Below are 19,000 nucleotides of genomic sequence, written 5' to 3'. Positions count from 1 at the left end.
GGAAAAAAAAGGGAAAAAAAAAACAACATCGAGGAAGTATTTGCATCATTAGTTCCCTCAGCTTTTACATATCTGCTGCTGTGAGTGGTGGAGGCTGTCAGGTCTAGCTTGAAATATTTATGCTGTCAAAGTCAAAGTTGGATGCTAAATCTGTCCCAAATCAGTTGGTGGCAGTACCTCCTGAAGATATCCTGCAACTCAGTCTTCACTTCAAAATCAAAAAAGCAGAAGAGAGAATTTTCAAGAAGGTAGCAGTAAAAGGATCACCAAAAGCTAATGTGAACTTGAACTGATGGGGAAAGAGCACCAAAGCAGCAAGCTTTTCCTGGCCCTTTCACAGAATCATAGAATTGTTTCAGTTGGAAAAGACCTCCAAGATCATTCAGTCCAACCATCAACCTAACACCACATGGCCACTAAGCCATGTCCCTAAGTGCCATGGCCAGACCTTTCTGGAACACCTCCAGGGATGGGGACTCCACCACTTCCCTGGGCAGCCTGTGTTCCAATGCCTGACCACTCTTGCAGCAAAGAAATTTTTCCTGATACCCAACCTAAACCTCCCTCGGTGCAATTTCAGGCCATTTCCTCTTGTTCTGCAACCTGATACTAGGAAGAGAACGACCCCAATCTGCCTCCAACCTCCTTTCAGGGAGTTGTAGAGAGCAATGAGGTCAGGTATAGAGAGCAGTGAGGCCAAGAGCATCATCTTACTCCTAATCTATGAAACAGATGACAATTCTTCTACATGTGTGAGCAAAAGATGCTTTCTGATACCTTTCTGCAGCAGGTAAACACAAAAGCAGTGTTGAGGGCTAGAGACTTGGGGATGTGTGATTGGAAAGCTGTGTCTTGGAGAGGGACCTGGGTGTTCTGGCTGACAGTTGATTCAATATGAGTCAGCAATGCTGAGGTGCTCAAGAAAGCCAACGGCATCCTGGCTTGTGTTAGAACCAGGGTGGGCAGCAGGGCCAGGAGGTGACCATCCCCCTGTGTTCAGCACTGGGGAGGCCACAGCTGGACTGCTGTGTTCAGCTCTGGGCCCTCACTGCAGGAAGGACATTGAGGAGCTGGAGCCTGTCCAGAGAAAGGCAACGAGGCTGGAGGAGAGGGGCTGAGGGAGCTGGAGGTGTTGAGGCTGGAGAAGAGGAAGCTGAGGGAGACCTCATTGCTCTCTACAGCTCCCTGAAAGGAGGTTGGAGTGAGGAGGGGACAGCCTCTGCTCCTTGGGGGCAAGGGACAGGACCAGAGGAAATTGTTCCAAGCTGCAGCAGGGGAGGTCCAGGCTAGACGCTAGGAAATATTTCTTCCCTGAAAGGGTTCTCAAACATTGGAATGTTCTGCCCAGGGCAGTGCTGGAGTCACCATCCCTGGGGGTGTTTAAGCAGCCTGTGGAGCTGTGCTTAGGGACATGGTTTAGTGTTGACCCTTCAGTGCTGGGTTGATGGTTGGACTGGCTGAGCTTGGAGGTCTCTTCCAACCAGATGTTTTCTGTGATTCTGTGAATGTGAGAAAAATTGCTTCCAGCCATCAGAGGGAAGGCAGCAGCTGAGAGAAGGATCCCAGAGGGCTAGTAAATTGAGAGCACTCTGAAGCCTGTTGCCCTTTGGTGTTTTTTTGTGGTTTGTTTGTTTTTGTTTTTTTTTTTTTTTTTAATTCCACCTCGTCCCTCTTTGTGGCATTGTGTCTTTAGCTCTGTGGTAGTTTCAGGCTATGCCTAGAAAATTTTCCACAGATCTTGAACAGAAAGTGGTAGAATGTAAATAAATCACCATTGGATGTATAAAGAAAAATAACAATAAACTGTAAATACTCCCATGGGATAAATTGCCAACATAAGCCAGTTCTGCAAACTATCTTTCTCTCTCTTTCCTGCTTCCTTGCTCTGGGAGACACTAACTTGTGCTTCTGCTTGGCTTTGCTGACCTTGGCTGTGTTCTTCGTTGTGGAAGAGACAGACAATTCTCTGCTCTTTCTCTCCTCTATTGTGTACAAGAGGGTAGGGAGCAGGGAGGGGGAAGCTGTTGCTAGCTCCCCTGGTTTTGTCCAGGGGGGTTCTTGTGCTGTTCACAAATTGTAAGTACCTGTAAATGTTGTATATTTTGTACATATCCATGGCATTTCATTGTGGATTGTAGTTTGCCTGTAACTACAGCTTCATTTGCTTCCAATTTTGCTGGTCTGGCAATTTAATGTCGGTTGGAATTTTCAGCCCACCACAAGCTCAGTGTCCTGTGTTCCTTTCCTCCTTCAGGTGTACGTCACAGAGCCCAGTGGGATGGAGTTCACCCCCTGCCAAGTTGAAGCACGTGTTGGGCAGGTGCTGGAGCTGCCCCTGAGGGTTACTGGCCTGCCCAATGGTGAGACAGGCCAGACTGTCCTGCTGAGCGACTGCTCACACTTCGACCTCCTGGTGGAGGTAGAAAACCGGGGAGTGTTCAGGCCACTTCAAGGTGATTTCATCCCCTCCCTGCTTTGACAGTTAAATTAAGATGTTACTAAGCCAGACATCTCCTTTAAATCACTGTTTCAGTTGCTGTGGGCAGTACTCCTACAGAAGTGCTTTGTTTACAAGGTGGGGAGCAGAGTAATTTTATTTGTTACTGGGTCATTAGCTGCCTTAACTTCTGCATAGCTGCTGCTGTGAGTGATGGAGGCTGGGAGCCTTGCTAACCGTGTCAGGTCGATTTACACTAAGTCAAGGTACTAAATCTGGCCCAGTTGGTGACAGTACTTCCTGGAGGTATCCTGCAACTCGGTCTTCACTTCAAAATCAGCAAAGCAGAAGAGAGAATTTTCAAGGTAGCAGTAAAAGGATCACCAAAAGCTAATGTGAACTTGAACTGATGGGAAAAGAGCACCAAAGCAGCAAGCTTTTCCTGGCCCTTTCACAGAATCATAGAATTGTTTCAATTGGAAAAGACCTCCAAGATCATTCAGTCCAACCATCACCCCAACACCACCATGGCCACTAAACCATGTCTATAAGTGCCATGGCCAGACCTTTCTTGAACATCTCCAGGGATGGTAGAATTAGCAGTAAAAGGTGGTGTGTTGAGCACTGCTTCCACACCACTGCATCTGGACCCTTCAGCATAGAGTAATGACTCATGAGCTGTTTTGAAAATGTGTGAAAAGAAAGAAGTTTGTGAGCTGTGGATGGTTTGGTAGGTGCTGGGTTGGAGATGAAAGAGAGGGGTGAACGTTTTCACCCTTTTGGTCAGAGAACAGCTCCCTACTTCTTCTGAATGCTATGTTCCATTGAAATGCTGATGAGAAAAGCCACCTTGAAGTGGCACTAAAATGCCTGCCCCTTTCCCTCCAGTTGTGCATTTCTCTGGTTTCTGTGACAGGAAGGCTTCAGCCTGCTGCTGATTTCTGTAGTGGAGTCCGAGTGAAGGCTGAAAGTGAAGGGTACACAACCTTGGTTGTCAGCTACAGCCGTGGCCATGTCCACCTCAGTGCCAGCATCACCATAGCTGCCTACCTGCCGCTGAAGGTAAGCCTGGATTTGCTGTTCCCAGGGCAATCCATCACTTCTCATGCCCTCACAAGACAAATAGCAGCTTGTGCAGTGTGTTTAAAACAAATCAGTGGGTGGTTGGTTCACAGGAACAAAATGCTGGACTGCTTTGCAGAGTCATGCTTTTAACCCTTGCTCTGTGGAGCATATAGAGAGTAGAGCCTGCAGCAGGGATGAGTGGGAGATTGCTGCAGCTTCTGAGTTGGAAAGTGATTTTGGTAACCTTGCCACTCTTTCAGGCTTGGCAAGAGAGTCTCAGATGCTGACATCTGAAGATAATAGGCAGGACAGAGGTAGGCCAATGCCAACCTCATGAAGTTCAGCAAAACCAAACACAAGATCCTGCAGCTGGGTTGGAGTAATCCCAAGCACAAAGGGCAGAGACTGGATAGGGAGGGATGCTGAAGAGAAGGACTTGGGGGTGCTGCGTGATGAGAAGCTCAACACGAGCTCTCTCTCTCTCTCTCAACTGTGCTCTCCCAGCCCTGGGCTGATCCCCAGCAGCATGGGCAACAGGGGAGGGAGGGGATTCTGCTCCCCTCTGCTGAGATCTCAGCTGGAGTCCTGTGTCTCTGGCTCCACAATACAAGAACATGGACCTGTTGGAGCAGGTCCAGAGGAGACCACAGAGATGATTCAAGGGCTGGAGCACCTTGGCAGTGAGGACAGGCTAAGAGAGTTGGGATCATTCAGACTGGAAAAAAAAAAGGCTCCAAGCAGACTTTAGAGCAGCCTTCTGGGATTTGAAGGGAGGTACAGGAGAGCTGGGGGAGGACCTTTTACAAAAGCCTGCAGTGGCAGGACAAAGTGTCAATGGCTTCAAACTGGAAGAAGCTGGCTTTAGACCAGACATTATGAAGAAATTCTTCCCCGTGAGGTAGTGAGGCACTGGAACAGGTTGCCCAGGAAGCTGGACGTGTTCAAGGCCAGGCTGGATGAGGCCTTGAGTAACCTGGGCTGGTGGGAGGTGTCCCTGCCCATGGCAGAGGGTTGGAACTGGATGATCTTTAAGGTTCCTTTCAACCCAAACCAGTCTGATTCTGTGATAACAGGAGTCAGCCCTCATCCCAGTGAGGATTGTATCTTGTTTTGCACAGCACACTCCAATTATTAAATTACTCTAAATGGGTTTAACATGATGTGAGCCTCAGATTGTTTTTTGAGTGTCCATTTCAAGTGATTAAAAATCGGCTTAATAAGGGAGCAGTCAAAATTCTGTGTCCGTAATGGCAAATGAAAGTTCACCCAGCTTATGATGTGCAGCACAGGGTGTAAACTGCTGCATAAATGGGAGGAACTCCTGCTCATGGGCAGCTACTGAGAACAGGGTCAATATATGGAGGCATGAAACAGTGGGTTTGTGTTGCAGAGTCCCAGCATGGGGGAGACCTCAGGGAGTCATCCAGTCCAACCCCCCTGCTCCAGCAGGGCACCCGCAGCAGCTTGCCCAGGATAAAAATGCCCAGGGGGGTTTGGAATCTCTCCACAGAAGGAGACTCCACAACCTCTCTGGGCAGCCTACTCCAGGGCTCCAGCACCTCACACCAAAGAAATTTCTCCTTTTGTTCAGATGGAACCTCCTGGGTTCCAGTTTGTGCCCACTGCTCCCTGTCCTGTCTCTGGGCACCACTGAGTAGAGTCTGGCCCCAGCCTCTTGCCCCCCACCCTTTAGCTCTTGCTGGGCACTGATCAGATCCCCTCTGGGACTGTTCTTCTCCAGGTTCAATTGCCCTAGGTCTCAGCCTTTTCAGGTGCCTGGCAATGAATTTGCTGAGGTGAACTCTAATACATTTGACCAGAGCTTTTCTTTCTCCTCCCAAACCTGGAACAAAAATTTTGTGCAAATACTGCAAATTTCTGCACTGTATTGTTCACCTTCCTTTTAAAATGTGCTTTTTTTTTTGGGTCAAGTATTTTAAAGAGCTGAGTATAATAACTTGAAGATGCTGAGATAGTCTAAGGCAAGCGTGTAAACCTTCCTGTCCTTGGCAGCAGTGTGAGAGATTTAAATGCCTTTAATTAGGAATTGTTCATTTGTATGGCCTCATTCATATTCCTTAGCAGAGCCCCTCCAGATGTCATGATGCTGCTTTTCATGCATCAGTTAAATGATTCTAGAGTACTTAACAGAGCTAGTGCATGGTGACAAGGAGGGAAATGAAGTGCACTTTAAAAAGGAATAAATCTGTACTTAGATATCTCACTGAAGAAGTGCTTTCTTTGAAGCACAGAACAGTGGTTTCCATGTTCTTCCCCTCCTTTCTGTACAGTGAAATATTTATGATTCCCTGAAGTGCAAAGCAGCATTTCACTCTGTTACCCATTTAATTATAAAATAAGAAGTGGGAGACAGATCACAGGATCAGAGGATGTTAGGGGTTAGAAGGGACCTCTGAGCCCTTTGAGTCCAACCCCCCTGCCAGAGCAGGACCATGGAGTCCAGCACAGGTCACACAGGAATACATAGCCCTTTCCAGTCAGGGCTGGAAAGATTCCAGAGAAGGAGACTCCACAACCTCTCTGGGCAGCCTGCTCCAGGGCTCTGGGACCCTCACAGTCAAGAAGTTCTTCCTCATGTTGAAGTGGAAGCTCCTCTGCTGTAGTTTCCATCCAGTGCCCCTTGTCCTATCCCAGGGCACAAGTGAGCAGAGGCTGTCTCTGTCCCTTCCTTCTTGGCAGATATTGATAAGCATTGATTAGATCACCTAAGCAGCAGTTTAAGGGCAGGCAGGCACTAGAGACTAAGTCTCATACTTTCCCAGTGGGTTTTTACCTTTATATCCCAAGGATAACCAGGGAGTCAGTGGGGGGAATGAGGAAAATTTCTGCCAACCTTTGCCCTCTCCTTTCCTACCAAAATGCACAATGGAAAGAATGGGAGCAGCCTTGGGGAACAGCCTTGATGTGAGCTGCTGTTCCTTTCTTACTGAACACATAAGGAATAGGCTGTTGTGGAGCACAAGCTACAAATTGCTGTTGTTAATTAAAATGTCAGGTGAATTTCTGGGATGCTGAACAGCACAGGCTGTCCCAGTGACAGATGTCAGTGGAGGATTTGTTGTGGAGGTTCGAAGTAAAGCTTGTGTAGGAGAATAATTACATGGCCAGGACTGTGCTGGAGAGAGCACTGTCACATGAAAGTGAAATTTGACGTGGCTTCATTCATTTAAAGTACTGTCTGTGTGGGGGAAAAAAAAAGGAGAGTAGAATGTGCTGAGGAGAGTATCTTAAGGATCTTTCTCTTGTAATTCTCTGTGAGAGAAAAATGATAAGAATGTTGTGCTTCAGATTTGTGGTTCCACTGAAACCAGCAACAGAATTCTTGGGGGTGACACTGATCATTTTGGCAGAACTCTTCTTAAGCAGCCATGTCTACAAACCACTGGGTGGGAAAAGTCAGAAGGAAGTTTCTTTTTAGGTGATTCTCCCTCATTGCTCTGCATTGGTAAGACCCTACCTGTAGCACTGATTAAAATTCTGGTGCCCCAGCACAAGAAGGGCATGGAACTGCTGGAGAAGAGGAGGCCACAGAGATGATCTAAGGACTGGAGCACCTCTACTATGAGGATAGACTTGAGGGAGTTGGGGTTGTTCAGCCTGGAGAAGAGAAGGCTCCAGGGAGACCTCAGAGCAGCCTTTCAGTACCTGAAGGGGCTCCAGGAGAGCTGGGGAGGGACTTTTTGACAAGGGCTGGAGTGACAGGATGAGGGAGAATGGTTTTGAGCTGGGAGAGGGGAGATTGAGAGTGGAGATGAGGAAGAGATTCTTTCCAGTGAGGGTGGGGAGACACTGGCACAGGTTGCCCAGGGAGGCTGTGGCTGCCCCGTCCCTGGAGGTGGTCAAGGCCAGGCTGGATGAGGCCTTGAGCAGCCTGGGCTGGTGGGAGGTGTCCCTGCCCATGGTTGGAACTGGATGACTGTTGAGCTCCCTTACAACCTAACCTATTGTATGATTCTTTTGCCAAGTACTACCCAACCGTGTAGCTAGATTCACTAATTTGTACTTAATGAATTATTACAGGCTGTTGATCCTCCGTCTGCGGCGCTGGTGACGCTGGGTTCCTCTAAAGATATGTTGTTTGAAGGAGGACCTAGACCATGGGTGCAGGAACCTTCCAAGTTCTTCAGGAATGTCACCACAGAGGATGCAGGAAGTGTTGGTCTGTCTGTACTGGACCCTCCTGCATCTCGAAATAACCTCCAGCACTGGGTTAGAGTCTCCTGCAAAAGCCTGGGAGAACAGGTAAGTGCCAGAAGGTGTTGGTGGTGTCCTCCCTGAAGCACTGAGCTAAGGTGACAGAGAGCAGGCTTCAGACAGGTTGGTGGCACCGCACACCTCGTGTGCCAGGGGTGGGTTTTATGCTAAGCCAGTGAAGAGCCTGGGTACGGATGGTGTTTGTGCACTGTGATGCTGAGCCAGGCTGTAGGGTGAGCGTTTCATGAGGTTAGGTTCCAGTAGCTTTGTGCTGGGTTTATTGCCATCATGAAGCCAAGTCACAGAAGCCTTCTGTTGTGCAGTGTGTGCAGTGGATCCTAAAAAGTGCAGCCTCAGCTGGTAGAAGGATCATAGCAGGAGATTACTGCAGTGAGATGACTCTTGTGTGTGGGCTGCTCCTCTTTACCCAAGTTACCTTCTAGTGAAACTCTGTTTATTGAGACAAATGTCAGCCCAGTGAATTTGCTGCTCTGATGGTGATAGCAGCTGTGGTCGTTTTCCACCTGCTCTTGTTTTCTCCACCATACAGAAATGATTTACCCTGCTTTTACTCATTGTGGCCACTCTAGGAGCATTTAGCTTTGATTTAACATTTTCCTGCTCTAATTCTGCAAGACCTGAGCATTTTGGTGTGGCTGCCAAACTGTCCAGCTGCTCTCCTCAGTGGACACTGCACAAACTGTGGCTATTTCTGTAAGGACACACTGAGAGAGGAAGAACATCTTTTGTGGTTGTTTATGGCTGTACAAGCATCACCTGTCTGTCCCCAGCGCTGTCCAGAGCAGCTCACCTCTGCATGGATCTGGCCCCCTTCAGTGACCAGAGCTCACCCAGCCTGCTAGAGTAGCCTTCTCTGTGTTTACATCCACTTAGTTTTTTTAAGGGCTGAAAAAAAGAACCTGAAATAAACCAGCAGCTGTTTTTAAACAGACTGAGGTGACCATAAATATTGTCTTTGGGCTGATCTGTTCTCACTATGTGAGGAAAAACACCTGCCTGGTAGCTTTTGAAGTGACAAGAGATTTGTGTTAACCATTTGTTAGTAATAAACACAAGTACTGGATCCAGCTCTGGAGCACCCACACACAAGAAGGACATGGATCTGTTGGAGAGGGTCCAGAGCAGGCCACAAAGATGATCAGAATTGAGCTATGGAGGTGGACTGAGAAAATTTGGAGAAGAAAAGGCTCCAGGCAGACCTTAAAGCAGCCTTCCAGTACCTGAAGGCGCTACAGGGAGAGCTGTAGCCCCTTCAGGCTACAGGGACTTTTGACAAAGGCATGGAATGACAGGATGAGGGGTGATGGCTTCAGACTGGGAGAAGCTGGACTGGGATGAGACATGAGGAGGAAATTCTTCCTCATAAGAGTGGTGAGACATTGGAACAGGTTGCTCAGAGAAGTTGTAGAGGCACCACCTGAAAGTGTTGAAAGGCAGATTGCATGGGGCCTTGAGCAAGCTAGTCTAGTAGGAGGTATCCCTGCCCATAGCAGGGGATTGGAACTAGCTGATCTAAGGTCCCTTCCAATCCAAACCAGACTGTGGTTCTTTGAAATGCTTCCAGGAATCACACTTTGGGAATGCTCTAGAACTGCTCTTGAAGGATGCATTTCCTTTTACACCTTCTGTCTTAATGGTGCTGGAGATCCCTCAGCATCCTGTTTGCCCTTTTGGATGTTGCCAGCAGAGTGTGAAGCAGAAGGTGCCTGAGCTCAGCAGTCCATGTCCTTCTCCTCACCTGCCTGTTTCCACAATTGTACAGGTGATTTCCTTAGCTGTGGGGAACAACCCCACCATCACCAACCCTTTCCCAGTGGTCGAGGCTGTCACTGTGAAGTTCATCTGTGCCGTCCCTTCACGCCTCACCTTGACTCCCATTTATGGAAGCCCTCAGCTTGATCTTTCCTGCCCTTTGCTGCAACAAAACAAGCAAGTGGTAAGTGAGAAGTGACAGGAAAAGATTGTGATCTCAGAACATGATATACCAGTGTTTGGACCTCCACTTATAAAATGAAGAATCTGATCTGCTGCAAGGGTAGTGGTACCTTGGGTGTTGTGGGCCATACTGAGATCATTGCCTGCTTCTGCAGTGAGCATTCTAGGGGTGAGTGTCCTACAAGTGGTCATTTGCACAGGTTAATAAAGGGATCTGGATGAAGCTGGATTTAGATGAGATATTAGGAGGAAATTCTTCCTATGAGGTGGTGAGGTGTTGGAACAGACTGCCCAAGGAAGTTATGGAGGCTCCAAGCCTGGAAGTGTTCCAAGCCAGCTTGGATGGGGCCTTGAGCAACCTGGTCTGGTAGAAGGTGTCCCTGCCCATGGCAGGGGAGTTGGAACTAGATGATGTTTAAGGTCCCTTTCAATGCAAACCAGTCTGTGATTCTATGCTCTAGGACAACACAGGAGTATTTTCTGTGTTTAATTTGGCTTCTCACAACCATGTTGCTATGAGGAAGCCTTTCTGGAACAGGCTGCCCAGAGAGGGTTGTAGAGTCTCCTCTGGAGACTTTCAAGACCCATCTGGATGTGTCCTGTGTGACCTGTGCTGGATTCTATGGTCATGCTCTGGCAGGGGGGTTGGACTTGATGATCTTCGAAGGTCCCTTCCAACCCCTAACATCCTATGAGCCTGTAACATTTGATCATATTTTAACACTTAAAAGACATCTCTGAAACTTCACCTTTCAAGCTAAGTCAGTGCTGTTCAGTGACTTCAGATCTGTTCAGCTTTGCACATCTGAGTCACAACAATGGCCAGAGCATAAAGAACTCTTTCTTCTCTATCCTCATGGGTGCTGTCATGTGCTGGCTGCTGAGGGAACTGGTTTGTGTCTTGGTATTACCAGGCAAATCTAGCAGTCATCCTACTTACAGAAATCTGTAGTGTAGAAGCTAGTTCTTTGCAATTAGAGGGTGAGAAGGACATTACAAGTAGCCTACTGAAAAGTCTCTTTGCTGGGTTAAGAACTGGCTGGTGGCTGGGGCCAGAGGGCAGTGGGGAGTGGAGTTCACTCTAGTTGCTGGCCAGTCATAAGTGGTGTCCCCCACTGGCTCAGTCTGGGGCCAGTTCTCTTTAACATCTTTATCAATGATCAGTAAGTTTGCAGATAACGCTAAGCTGGGAGGGTGTTGACCTGCTGAGGGGTAGGAAGGCTCTGCAAAGTGACCTGCCAGGCTGGATAGATGGACTGAGGCCTATTGGATGAGTTTTACTGGGGCCAAGAGCTGGGTCCTGCACTTGGGTCACAACAGCAACACCATGAATGCTCCAGTCTTGGGGCAGGTTGGCTGGAAAGCTGCCCAGTGGAAAAGGACCTGAGGGTGTTGGTTGATGGCAGCTGAAGATGAGCCGGCAGTGTGCCCGGATGGCCAAGAAGGCCACCAGCATCCTAGCCTGGATCAGCAATGGTGTGACCAGTAGGAGTAGGGGGGAGTGATGGTGGCCCTGTGCTGGGTACTGGTGAGGCCACAGCTTGAGTACTGAGTTCAGTGCTGGGCACCACAGTATAAGAAAGGCACTGAGGTACTGGAGGGTGTCTGAGCACTGAGGGAAGAGCAGTGAGGCTGCTGAGGGGTTTAGAGGGCATCATATGAGGAGCGGCTGAGGGAGCTGGGGGTGGCTAACCTGGAGGAGAGAAGGCTGAGGGGAGACCTCATTGTGCTCTGTGAAAGGAGGTTGGAATGAGGCTGGGTCTCTTCTCCCAAGTAACTAAAGACAGGATGAGAGGAAATGGCCTGAAATTGTGTTGAGGGAGGTTTGGCTTGGAGAGTAGGAAAAAATTCTTTGCTGCAGGAGTGGTCAGGCATTGGAACAGGCTGCCCAGGGAGGTGGTAGAGTCACCATCCCTGGAGGTGTTAGGCACTTGGGACATGGTTTAATGGTTATGGTAGTTGGGTTCTGGTTGGACTGGATGATCTTAGAGGTCTTTTCCAGCCTTCATGATTCCAGGTCGCTCCAGAGCTTAGCCGTTTTCCTGGCTCCCTTATGTGTCAGTTAGACTCCATCAGTGCCCTGCTCATTGTTTAACAAGAGGAACCTCAGAATTGGAGCCATCTCCTCTGAAAAGTGACAGCAGTTTTCATTACTTGCCTGTATCCCCAAGATGAACTGCATCAAAAGATGCATTGCCAGCAGATCCAGAGACATGATTCTGCCACTTTAATCTGCTCTGAGACCTCTCCTGGAATACTGCGTCCAGATTTGGAGCCTGCAATACAGGAAGGACATGGACCTGACGGAGAGGGTCCAGAGGAGGGACATGAAGATGATCAGGGGGTTGGAGCAGCTCTGCTATGAGGACAGGGGGTTCAGCCTGCAGAAGGGGAGGCTCCAGGGAGACCCAGTAGCGACCTTGCAATACCTGAAGGGGGCTACAAGAAGGCTGCAGAGAGACTGTTAGCAAAGGCCTGCAGGGACAGGACCAGGGGCAATGGCTTCAAACTAGAGCAGAGCAGATTGAGATTGGATGTGAGGAACAAGTTCTGCCCCATGAGGGTGGTGGAACACTGGAACAGGTTGCCCAGGGAGGTGGTTGGGGCCCCATGCCCCATTCAAGGTGAAGCCTGATGAGGCCCTGGGCAGCCTGATCTAGTTGGGGATGTCCCTGCTGACTGCAGAGGGTTGGACTGGATGAGCTTTGAAGGTCCCTTCCAGCCCAGCCCATTCTATGGTTCTGTGATTCTAATGGAGCTGTGTGGTTTGAATTTTGTTTTAAGGTGATTCACCAGCAGAAAAAATCCCAAACACATTGCCACTCCCCAAAAGAAGCCTTTGCAGCTGAAGAAGTACAGCTTCGTGAGAGCTCACTCTAATGACCATGACTCACATAAAGAGGTTCTAATAAACCTGATGGAGCTCAGCACCCTTGTTTTGGGTTTTCTTGTAATGACTAACATCTCCTCTGGCAGTCATTCAGTTCAAAGCATTCCTTCTTTTCCAGGTTCCTGTTTCAAACCATCGCAGCCCAGTCTTGGATTTGGCTGTGTATGACCAGCAGGGCAGTAAATTTGATAACTTCAGCTCTCTTGCTGTTACCTGGGAGTCAACACAAGTGTCCCTGGCTAACATTGAGCCTGACATGCCCATGGAGCTGACCCTGAAGGACGATGGAAGCAGGCAAAAGAAAATGCATGGTATGGTTTTTGGTTTCCATCAGCAACTCATTGTTTGCAGAAGGATTAAACCCAGTTGGTAATGCTCTGGTGAGATCCTACCTGGAGTACTGCATCCAGTTCTGGAACCCCTGTTACAGGAAGGATCTGGAGGTGCTGGAAGGTGTCCAAAGAAGGGCCACAAAGATGTGCAGAGGGCTGGAGCTGCTCTGCTATGAAGATAGACTGAGAGAGTTGGGGTTGGTCTGGAGAGAAGGCGGCTCCCAGGAGACCTTCTTGTGGCTTTGCAGTATCTTAAGGGGGGCTCCAAGAAAGCTGGGGAGGGACTTTTGAGGGTGTCAGGGAGTGATAGGACTGGGGGGAATGGAACAAAACTAGAAATGGAGAGATTCAGATTGGATGTGAGGAAGAAGTTGTTCCCCAGGAGGGTGGTGAGAGACTGGCAGAGGTTGCCCAGGGAGGTGGTGGAAGCCTCATGCCTGGAGGTTTTTGCAGCCAGGCTGGATGTGGCTGTGAGCAACCTGCTGTAGTGTGAGGTGTCCCTGCCCATGGCAGGGGGGTTGGAACTGGCTGAGCCTTGAGGTGCCTTCCAACCCTGACAATGATTCTATCCATGTCTGAGATTGCTTAAAGAAATCACTGTAAGGTGCAGTTGTGTCTCAGCTTATCCTCCATAAACATGGTGTGAACTATTTACAAAAGCAAAAGAACCAAACCCAGCACTTAGGAACCTGGAGAGAGATAATCCTTGTGTGGTTCTAATGATAATGGAAGAGATTAGCAGTGTACGTGTCACCTTTTTCTTCCCTGCCATCAGATTTATTTTGTCTTTTTTTTGTTTGATCCCAGGCTTACAGACTGTGCTGGTTCATCACAGGTCTGGGAGGAGTGCCATCTCAGCCACTGCAGCAGGGTACCAGCAGGCCCAGCTGAAGGCAGCTCAAGTGAAAGCAGCGGTACTCAGGGCTCGTGTTGCTGTTTTCCTGTGGTGCTTCATGTTGTGTGTTCTGTGTCTGTTTCCTGGGGGCTGAGTCATGTCAGAATCAGGCAGCCCATAGCCACTTCTGAAGACAGATTGACACCACAGTGTTTTCTCCTGCTTCCCCGTGCACTACGTGCTGTGATCCAGAGCAAGTACATCTGCTTCCTTTGGGTTGCTTGAACTGTCTGGGCAAGGGCATTGCAGAGAATGGTCTCAGCTGAGGTTTGTTAATGAATTGGTGAATCTCTGCTGCTTGTCCTTCTCTAAAGCAACCATGTGCTTAGTGCAGCTGTCACTGGGGAAAGCAAATTTCCACTGCAAAACTGGGGAGAAAAGTTCTGCATGAGCAAAGCAAAAGCTGGCTGAGATCCTCTGGTGGACCATATGTAAAAGCTGGGCTCTGATTGATGCTCTTTTCTTTTCCTTTGGTCTCACATTGATCTTGCAGAAGGGAGAGACTACTCATTTGTACAGTGCCAGCCATAAGCCTAGGCTCTGATTTACAAGTCATTAGCCACTCCCTGACATACTGAACATAGGGAAGAAGAGCAGCAGAAAGTGATGCTGATGAACAAAGAAAGCAGATGGAAACAGATTGCAGTTTTCTGCTTGTGTCATTTGGTGTTCAGCAGTCACTGTGCTTTTCTTTCTCAAGCCATTAGTCAATGTTCTTTACATTTAGAGATAGTTAGAGAAGTGAATTCTCTGAACTTTGCTTCCAATTCTGAGAAGCTTGTCCTATTTCAGTATGGCACACAGGTGTAAAATGGCAGTAGAGTTCTCTTAAGCTCTAGCACCTGCTTGTAAGTTTGGGAGGAATCTTTGTGTAGGTGAAGAGTAGTTGTAGATGCTACTTGTGCTCCAGTTCCATGGGGCAGTTAGTCTGCTCTTCTCAAGTACATCACAGATGGACTACTGGATTGTGCTGTCAGCCTTACAGACAAAAAGGCCAAATAAGAATCTAGTAAGGTCTAGTCTGGTTTATTAAGATGTCCTGATCATTGCTCCACATTTAAGTGGAGCATCCTATTATGCCATTAGGGGAGAATGACATCCTTTCTACATCAAGGAAATCATTCTAATTAGGCTACATGATAGTAACTTCCTCCAAATACCGTTTTCCTTTTCTAAGCTAATGTTGTTAGAAGTGAATGATTAAACTTTGGCAGCCTGCTAGGGAGAACCCTACAAAGATGAGGCCACAGTAGAAGCAAGCATTCTGCCTCTGCTTTTTCATTTTGTGTGCAAATAGAGCACATCTCAGAGCTGCTGTCCTCTCTGTGTGTCAGACCTGCTTAGCTGCTGCTTCTGCACCTGTCAAGTGCAGGCTTTACTCTTTGTCCTGGTCAGTGATGCAGAACAGAGCAGCTTGGCCTGGGTCTGACCTTACCTGCAGGTCAGCCAGTTAGGAGATTGTGTGGACATAAACTCCTCCAGCTCTGGCTCTATGTGCTTTAAGCATCCTTCCCTGGCTATGCAAGAAACTCAGGCTGCTTTCTGACTCTTGGTGTGTGCTCTAACAGCTGGAACTGTCTCTTTCAGCACCTGCCTCTCCTACCAGTGTCTGCCACTATTGAACTGATACTAGTAGAAGATGTAGCAGTGAGCCCTACTGATGTCTCCATTTACAATCACCCTGACCTGCAGGTAAGGAATTACATTCTGCTGCTTTCCAGCTGCAGGCAGCCCAGCAAAACCAATTCAAGATGTGTCAGGACACCAGTTTTAGCAGTGTGCTAGAAAGATCTCATCCAATGTTGGCTGCTTCTCTGGTTTTGCAGGCAGAACTTTCCATCAAAGAAGGCTCTGGATATTTTTTCATCAATACCAGTGTTGCAAATGTTGTAAGAGTGTCTCATAAGGAAACTCAAGGTCTTGCTTTGGTGAGTGAAGTGTTTTGTTATCTGATGTCTCTTTGCACACCTGAATGTCCTTCTGCAGTGGGCTGTTGGTCAACAGTGGTGGGCAACAGGCAATAACTAAATCATGGATGTGCTTGCTTGGTACAGTCATGCTTCAGGCAGGGCATCTCTGCACAAGCAATTTCTTGTGTAGCTTCAGGTACAGGAAACTTTGCCTACAGCTGCAGTGCATACATAGACTGTGTACAAGAGAGCAGCCAGCACCAGGTTGTTCTATACCCACCAATACTGCAGTTCCTGCTTTTATCAACACAACATGGAAAATACTGGGGTGGAATTGTTCAGAAGTGCTACACAAAAGGTGAATTGCTTTCATAGAATCCCAGCATGGTGGGGTTAGAAGGGAACTCTGGGGATCATCCAGTCCAACCCCCTGCTAAAGCAGGGCACCCACAGCAGCTTGCCCAGGAGCACAGTGGCCAGGGGGGGTTTGGAATCTCTCCAGAGAAGGAGACTCCACAACCCCTCTGGGGCAGACTGCTCCAGGGCTCCAGCACCTTCACACCAAAGAAGTTTCTTCTCCTGTTCAGATGGAATCTCCTGGGTTCCAGTTTGTGCCCACTGCCCCTTGTCCTGTCCCTGGGCACCACTGAGAAGAGTCTGGCCCCAGCCTCTTGCCCCCCACCCTTTAGCTCTTGCTTAGATCCCCTCTGGGGTTGCTCCTTCTCCAGGCTCAACACCCCCAGGGCTCTCAGCCTTTCCTCCTCACAGAGATGCTCCAGGCCCCTCAGCATCTTTGTAGCCTTCAGTGTCTCTCTCCAATAGTTTCTAGACCAATAGTGGAATGTTTGTTGTAGGCCTTCTGCAGCCTTCCAATTCTTCTTGCAGTGCCATTTCAGGATGTTTTGCTATCTCGGTATTTCATTTCCATTTTGGGAATAACTCTCTATTAAGGAGTTGATGTTGCTCTCCACATTGTTTTTAATGCACTTCTCCACTAGAAGATGCAACTACACTACAGTGATGCTTGACTTTGTCCAGGCCCAGGGTATGAGATGCATTCTGCAGTGAGCAACAATATATATTTGCATTGTAGCTTTCATGAGGCAGGAATTGAAAGTGACACAAGGTGGTTTAGTTGCCCTGACATGTATAGAACTTACACATTTAACTTGTAATTAATAACATTAACAAAGTAGTGAAATTATGATAAATCTGGATTTATTTTTTTTCCTCCATTGTTTAGAGTATGGAAAATATTGGTGAAACAGTTTTGCTTGTCTCTAACTGTCAGAAGTGTAAAGTGGGAATATTTTTCCAACTAAGTCAGCTAGGCACAGAGGTGGGATAAAAGCAGAAGAGATGAGCTTATTGTTGTACATTTTTCACTGTTTCAGCTCTTACTGCTTCTTCAGTCAGATGTCCCCTGTGGGTTTAGCAGTGCTTTAACTGATGTACACAAGATAATTGTAGAGCAGAGCAGTGAGCATTTAGTAGTGGAACAGTGCCAGCAAGGTAGGCTTTCGGAAGTACAAAAAGATTTCTTGTAACTACCTGTCAGAGTTTAAGGAGAGAACACTCCACTTGTTAACACATTCAAAAAACATTTTAAAACAAAACAAACCCCCACATTTTAAAAGTCTGTTAGTTCTCTGTGCTGTGTTTGAGCTAAATCCCAGTATGCCCTGTGGATTTTTTTCCTTTCCATGGAATCCAGCAGTGTGTAGAAAAACAGCAAGTTCCAGACTGATGTGGCAGGCTGATGCCATGGCAGGGCTGAGTGGAGCCAAGCTGATACAGGATGACCTGATAGTGAACTGTTCTGAGAAGCTAAACCCAAGTTACCTAAAGTAGTGATCTCAGACTTCTTACTGGGGCTGCCCAGGATAAATGCTCTGCCTCTTACTCTCAACACATGAGTTTTCTGGGTGTTAGCACAGGGGAAGAATGAGTAGTGGTGGAGAGTGAAACATGCTTTGTGCTTGGGAGCCGCTGGACACCTCACAGGAGATGAGAACACCAGAGGTAGCTGGGGCAGGCAGGAGCAGTTTTTGCAAGCTGGGTAGCCCTGCTTGCTCTGCAGGCCTCTGCTCTGATAGCTCTTTTCTCTGGTCTACCAGCCCAAACTGAGCTTCATTACATCATTCTCCCCATGGCCATGCTGCCTGCCTCCTCCTGGCCACATGCCTGTCACTGCTTTCCAGGGCCTCTGTTAGCCACTCACCTTGGCAGCTGCTGCAGTTCTCAAAGCTGACATTTATTGAAACTTTCTATTCCTTTCTCTTTGAGGCAAGAGAGTGATGCCCTCAAGGAACAAAATGTCAGCTCTTCCCAGTGCTCTCACTGCTGCTACCTCCTGTAGTGCTTCCAAATAATGCCACAGATGATAAAAATCCCTTTGAAGTGGGGGCCTGGCTGTCCAGCACCCCTTGGTCCAGAGTTCATCTTTGTAAGTCAGATGAGTGCTTGGAATAGGGCACCAAACATCTGCTCTGTCCCTGGCCAAAGCAAAGGTACCTGTGGGGGTGCAGAGAATAGCTGGGATTGTCTCTGGGGTGTGTGACAAGGTCAGGCAGCAATCTCTGCAAGAGACCTGCAGAGGTGACATGAGTGAGGTGTGGAGGCAGGGCCTTGAGAGAGGCTCAGGAGAGGACTTTGAGATCAGTGCCTGGTTTTGTGCTTGTGAGCAGAGCTCTCTTCCTTTGGTGTGTGATCCTCCCTGTTCCGAGACATGCAGAATGTGTACATTCTTTGTACAAAACAATTAATACAGTAATAATATCTGCATCCCAGAAACACTTGCTTTGTCTCCTGGGAAGCTCCAGTGCCCGAGTTTGGCTCTTCATTCACATTAAAAGCAATGCCTGACAAGTGTAAGTCTTGCAGGAAGCAGTGCCAGTGCTTCACAAGCATTCTCTGTCCTTCAGCTTTGGGTTTTTCTTCATGACTTTGGCTTTCACTCCACTTAAGAAAGGTTCATTGCTTTCATTGCTTCATGTTGTGGATTTTTTGTTCTTCTGATGGCAGAAGGAGAGTAGCAGGATGCCAGCCTGCTTCTGGATGGAGAGATGTTCCTTAACAGAATCACAGAATTGTCAGGGTTTGGAAGGCACCTCAAGGATCATCTAGTTCCAACCCCCCTGCCGTGGGCAGGGACACTTCACACTACAGCAGGTTGCTCAGAGCTACATCCAGCCTGGCCTTAAAAACCTCCAGGGATGAGGCTTCCACCACCTCCCTGGGCAACCTGTGCCAGTCTCTCACCACCCTCATGGGGAACAACTTCTTCCTAACATCCAATCT

The 19,000-nt window shown here is 48.1% G+C and overlaps 1 protein-coding gene across 1 annotated transcript in view; it reads left to right on the top strand.

Moving 5' to 3' along the window:
• Positions 1-19,000, top strand: part of NUP210 (nucleoporin 210) — an 81,703-nt gene that overhangs the window by 31,001 nt on the left and 31,702 nt on the right. The window contains exons 13-20 of the mRNA XM_054387541.1: positions 2,255-2,453; positions 3,354-3,499; positions 7,544-7,765; positions 9,501-9,674; positions 12,682-12,874; positions 13,703-13,809; positions 15,378-15,482; positions 15,617-15,718. Of these exons, the coding sequence (XP_054243516.1) occupies positions 2,255-2,453; positions 3,354-3,499; positions 7,544-7,765; positions 9,501-9,674; positions 12,682-12,874; positions 13,703-13,809; positions 15,378-15,482; positions 15,617-15,718 (1,248 nt within the window). The remainder of the gene's footprint in view (positions 1-2,254; positions 2,454-3,353; positions 3,500-7,543; positions 7,766-9,500; positions 9,675-12,681; positions 12,875-13,702; positions 13,810-15,377; positions 15,483-15,616; positions 15,719-19,000) is intronic.

The sequence above is a fragment of the Indicator indicator genome, chromosome 15, assembly GCF_027791375.1.
Source record: "Indicator indicator isolate 239-I01 chromosome 15, UM_Iind_1.1, whole genome shotgun sequence".
Classification (NCBI taxonomy): domain Eukaryota; kingdom Metazoa; phylum Chordata; class Aves; order Piciformes; family Indicatoridae; genus Indicator; species Indicator indicator.
Note: the sequence above shows the minus strand (reverse complement) of the source record. Positions and strands in the feature narration are given on the sequence as shown.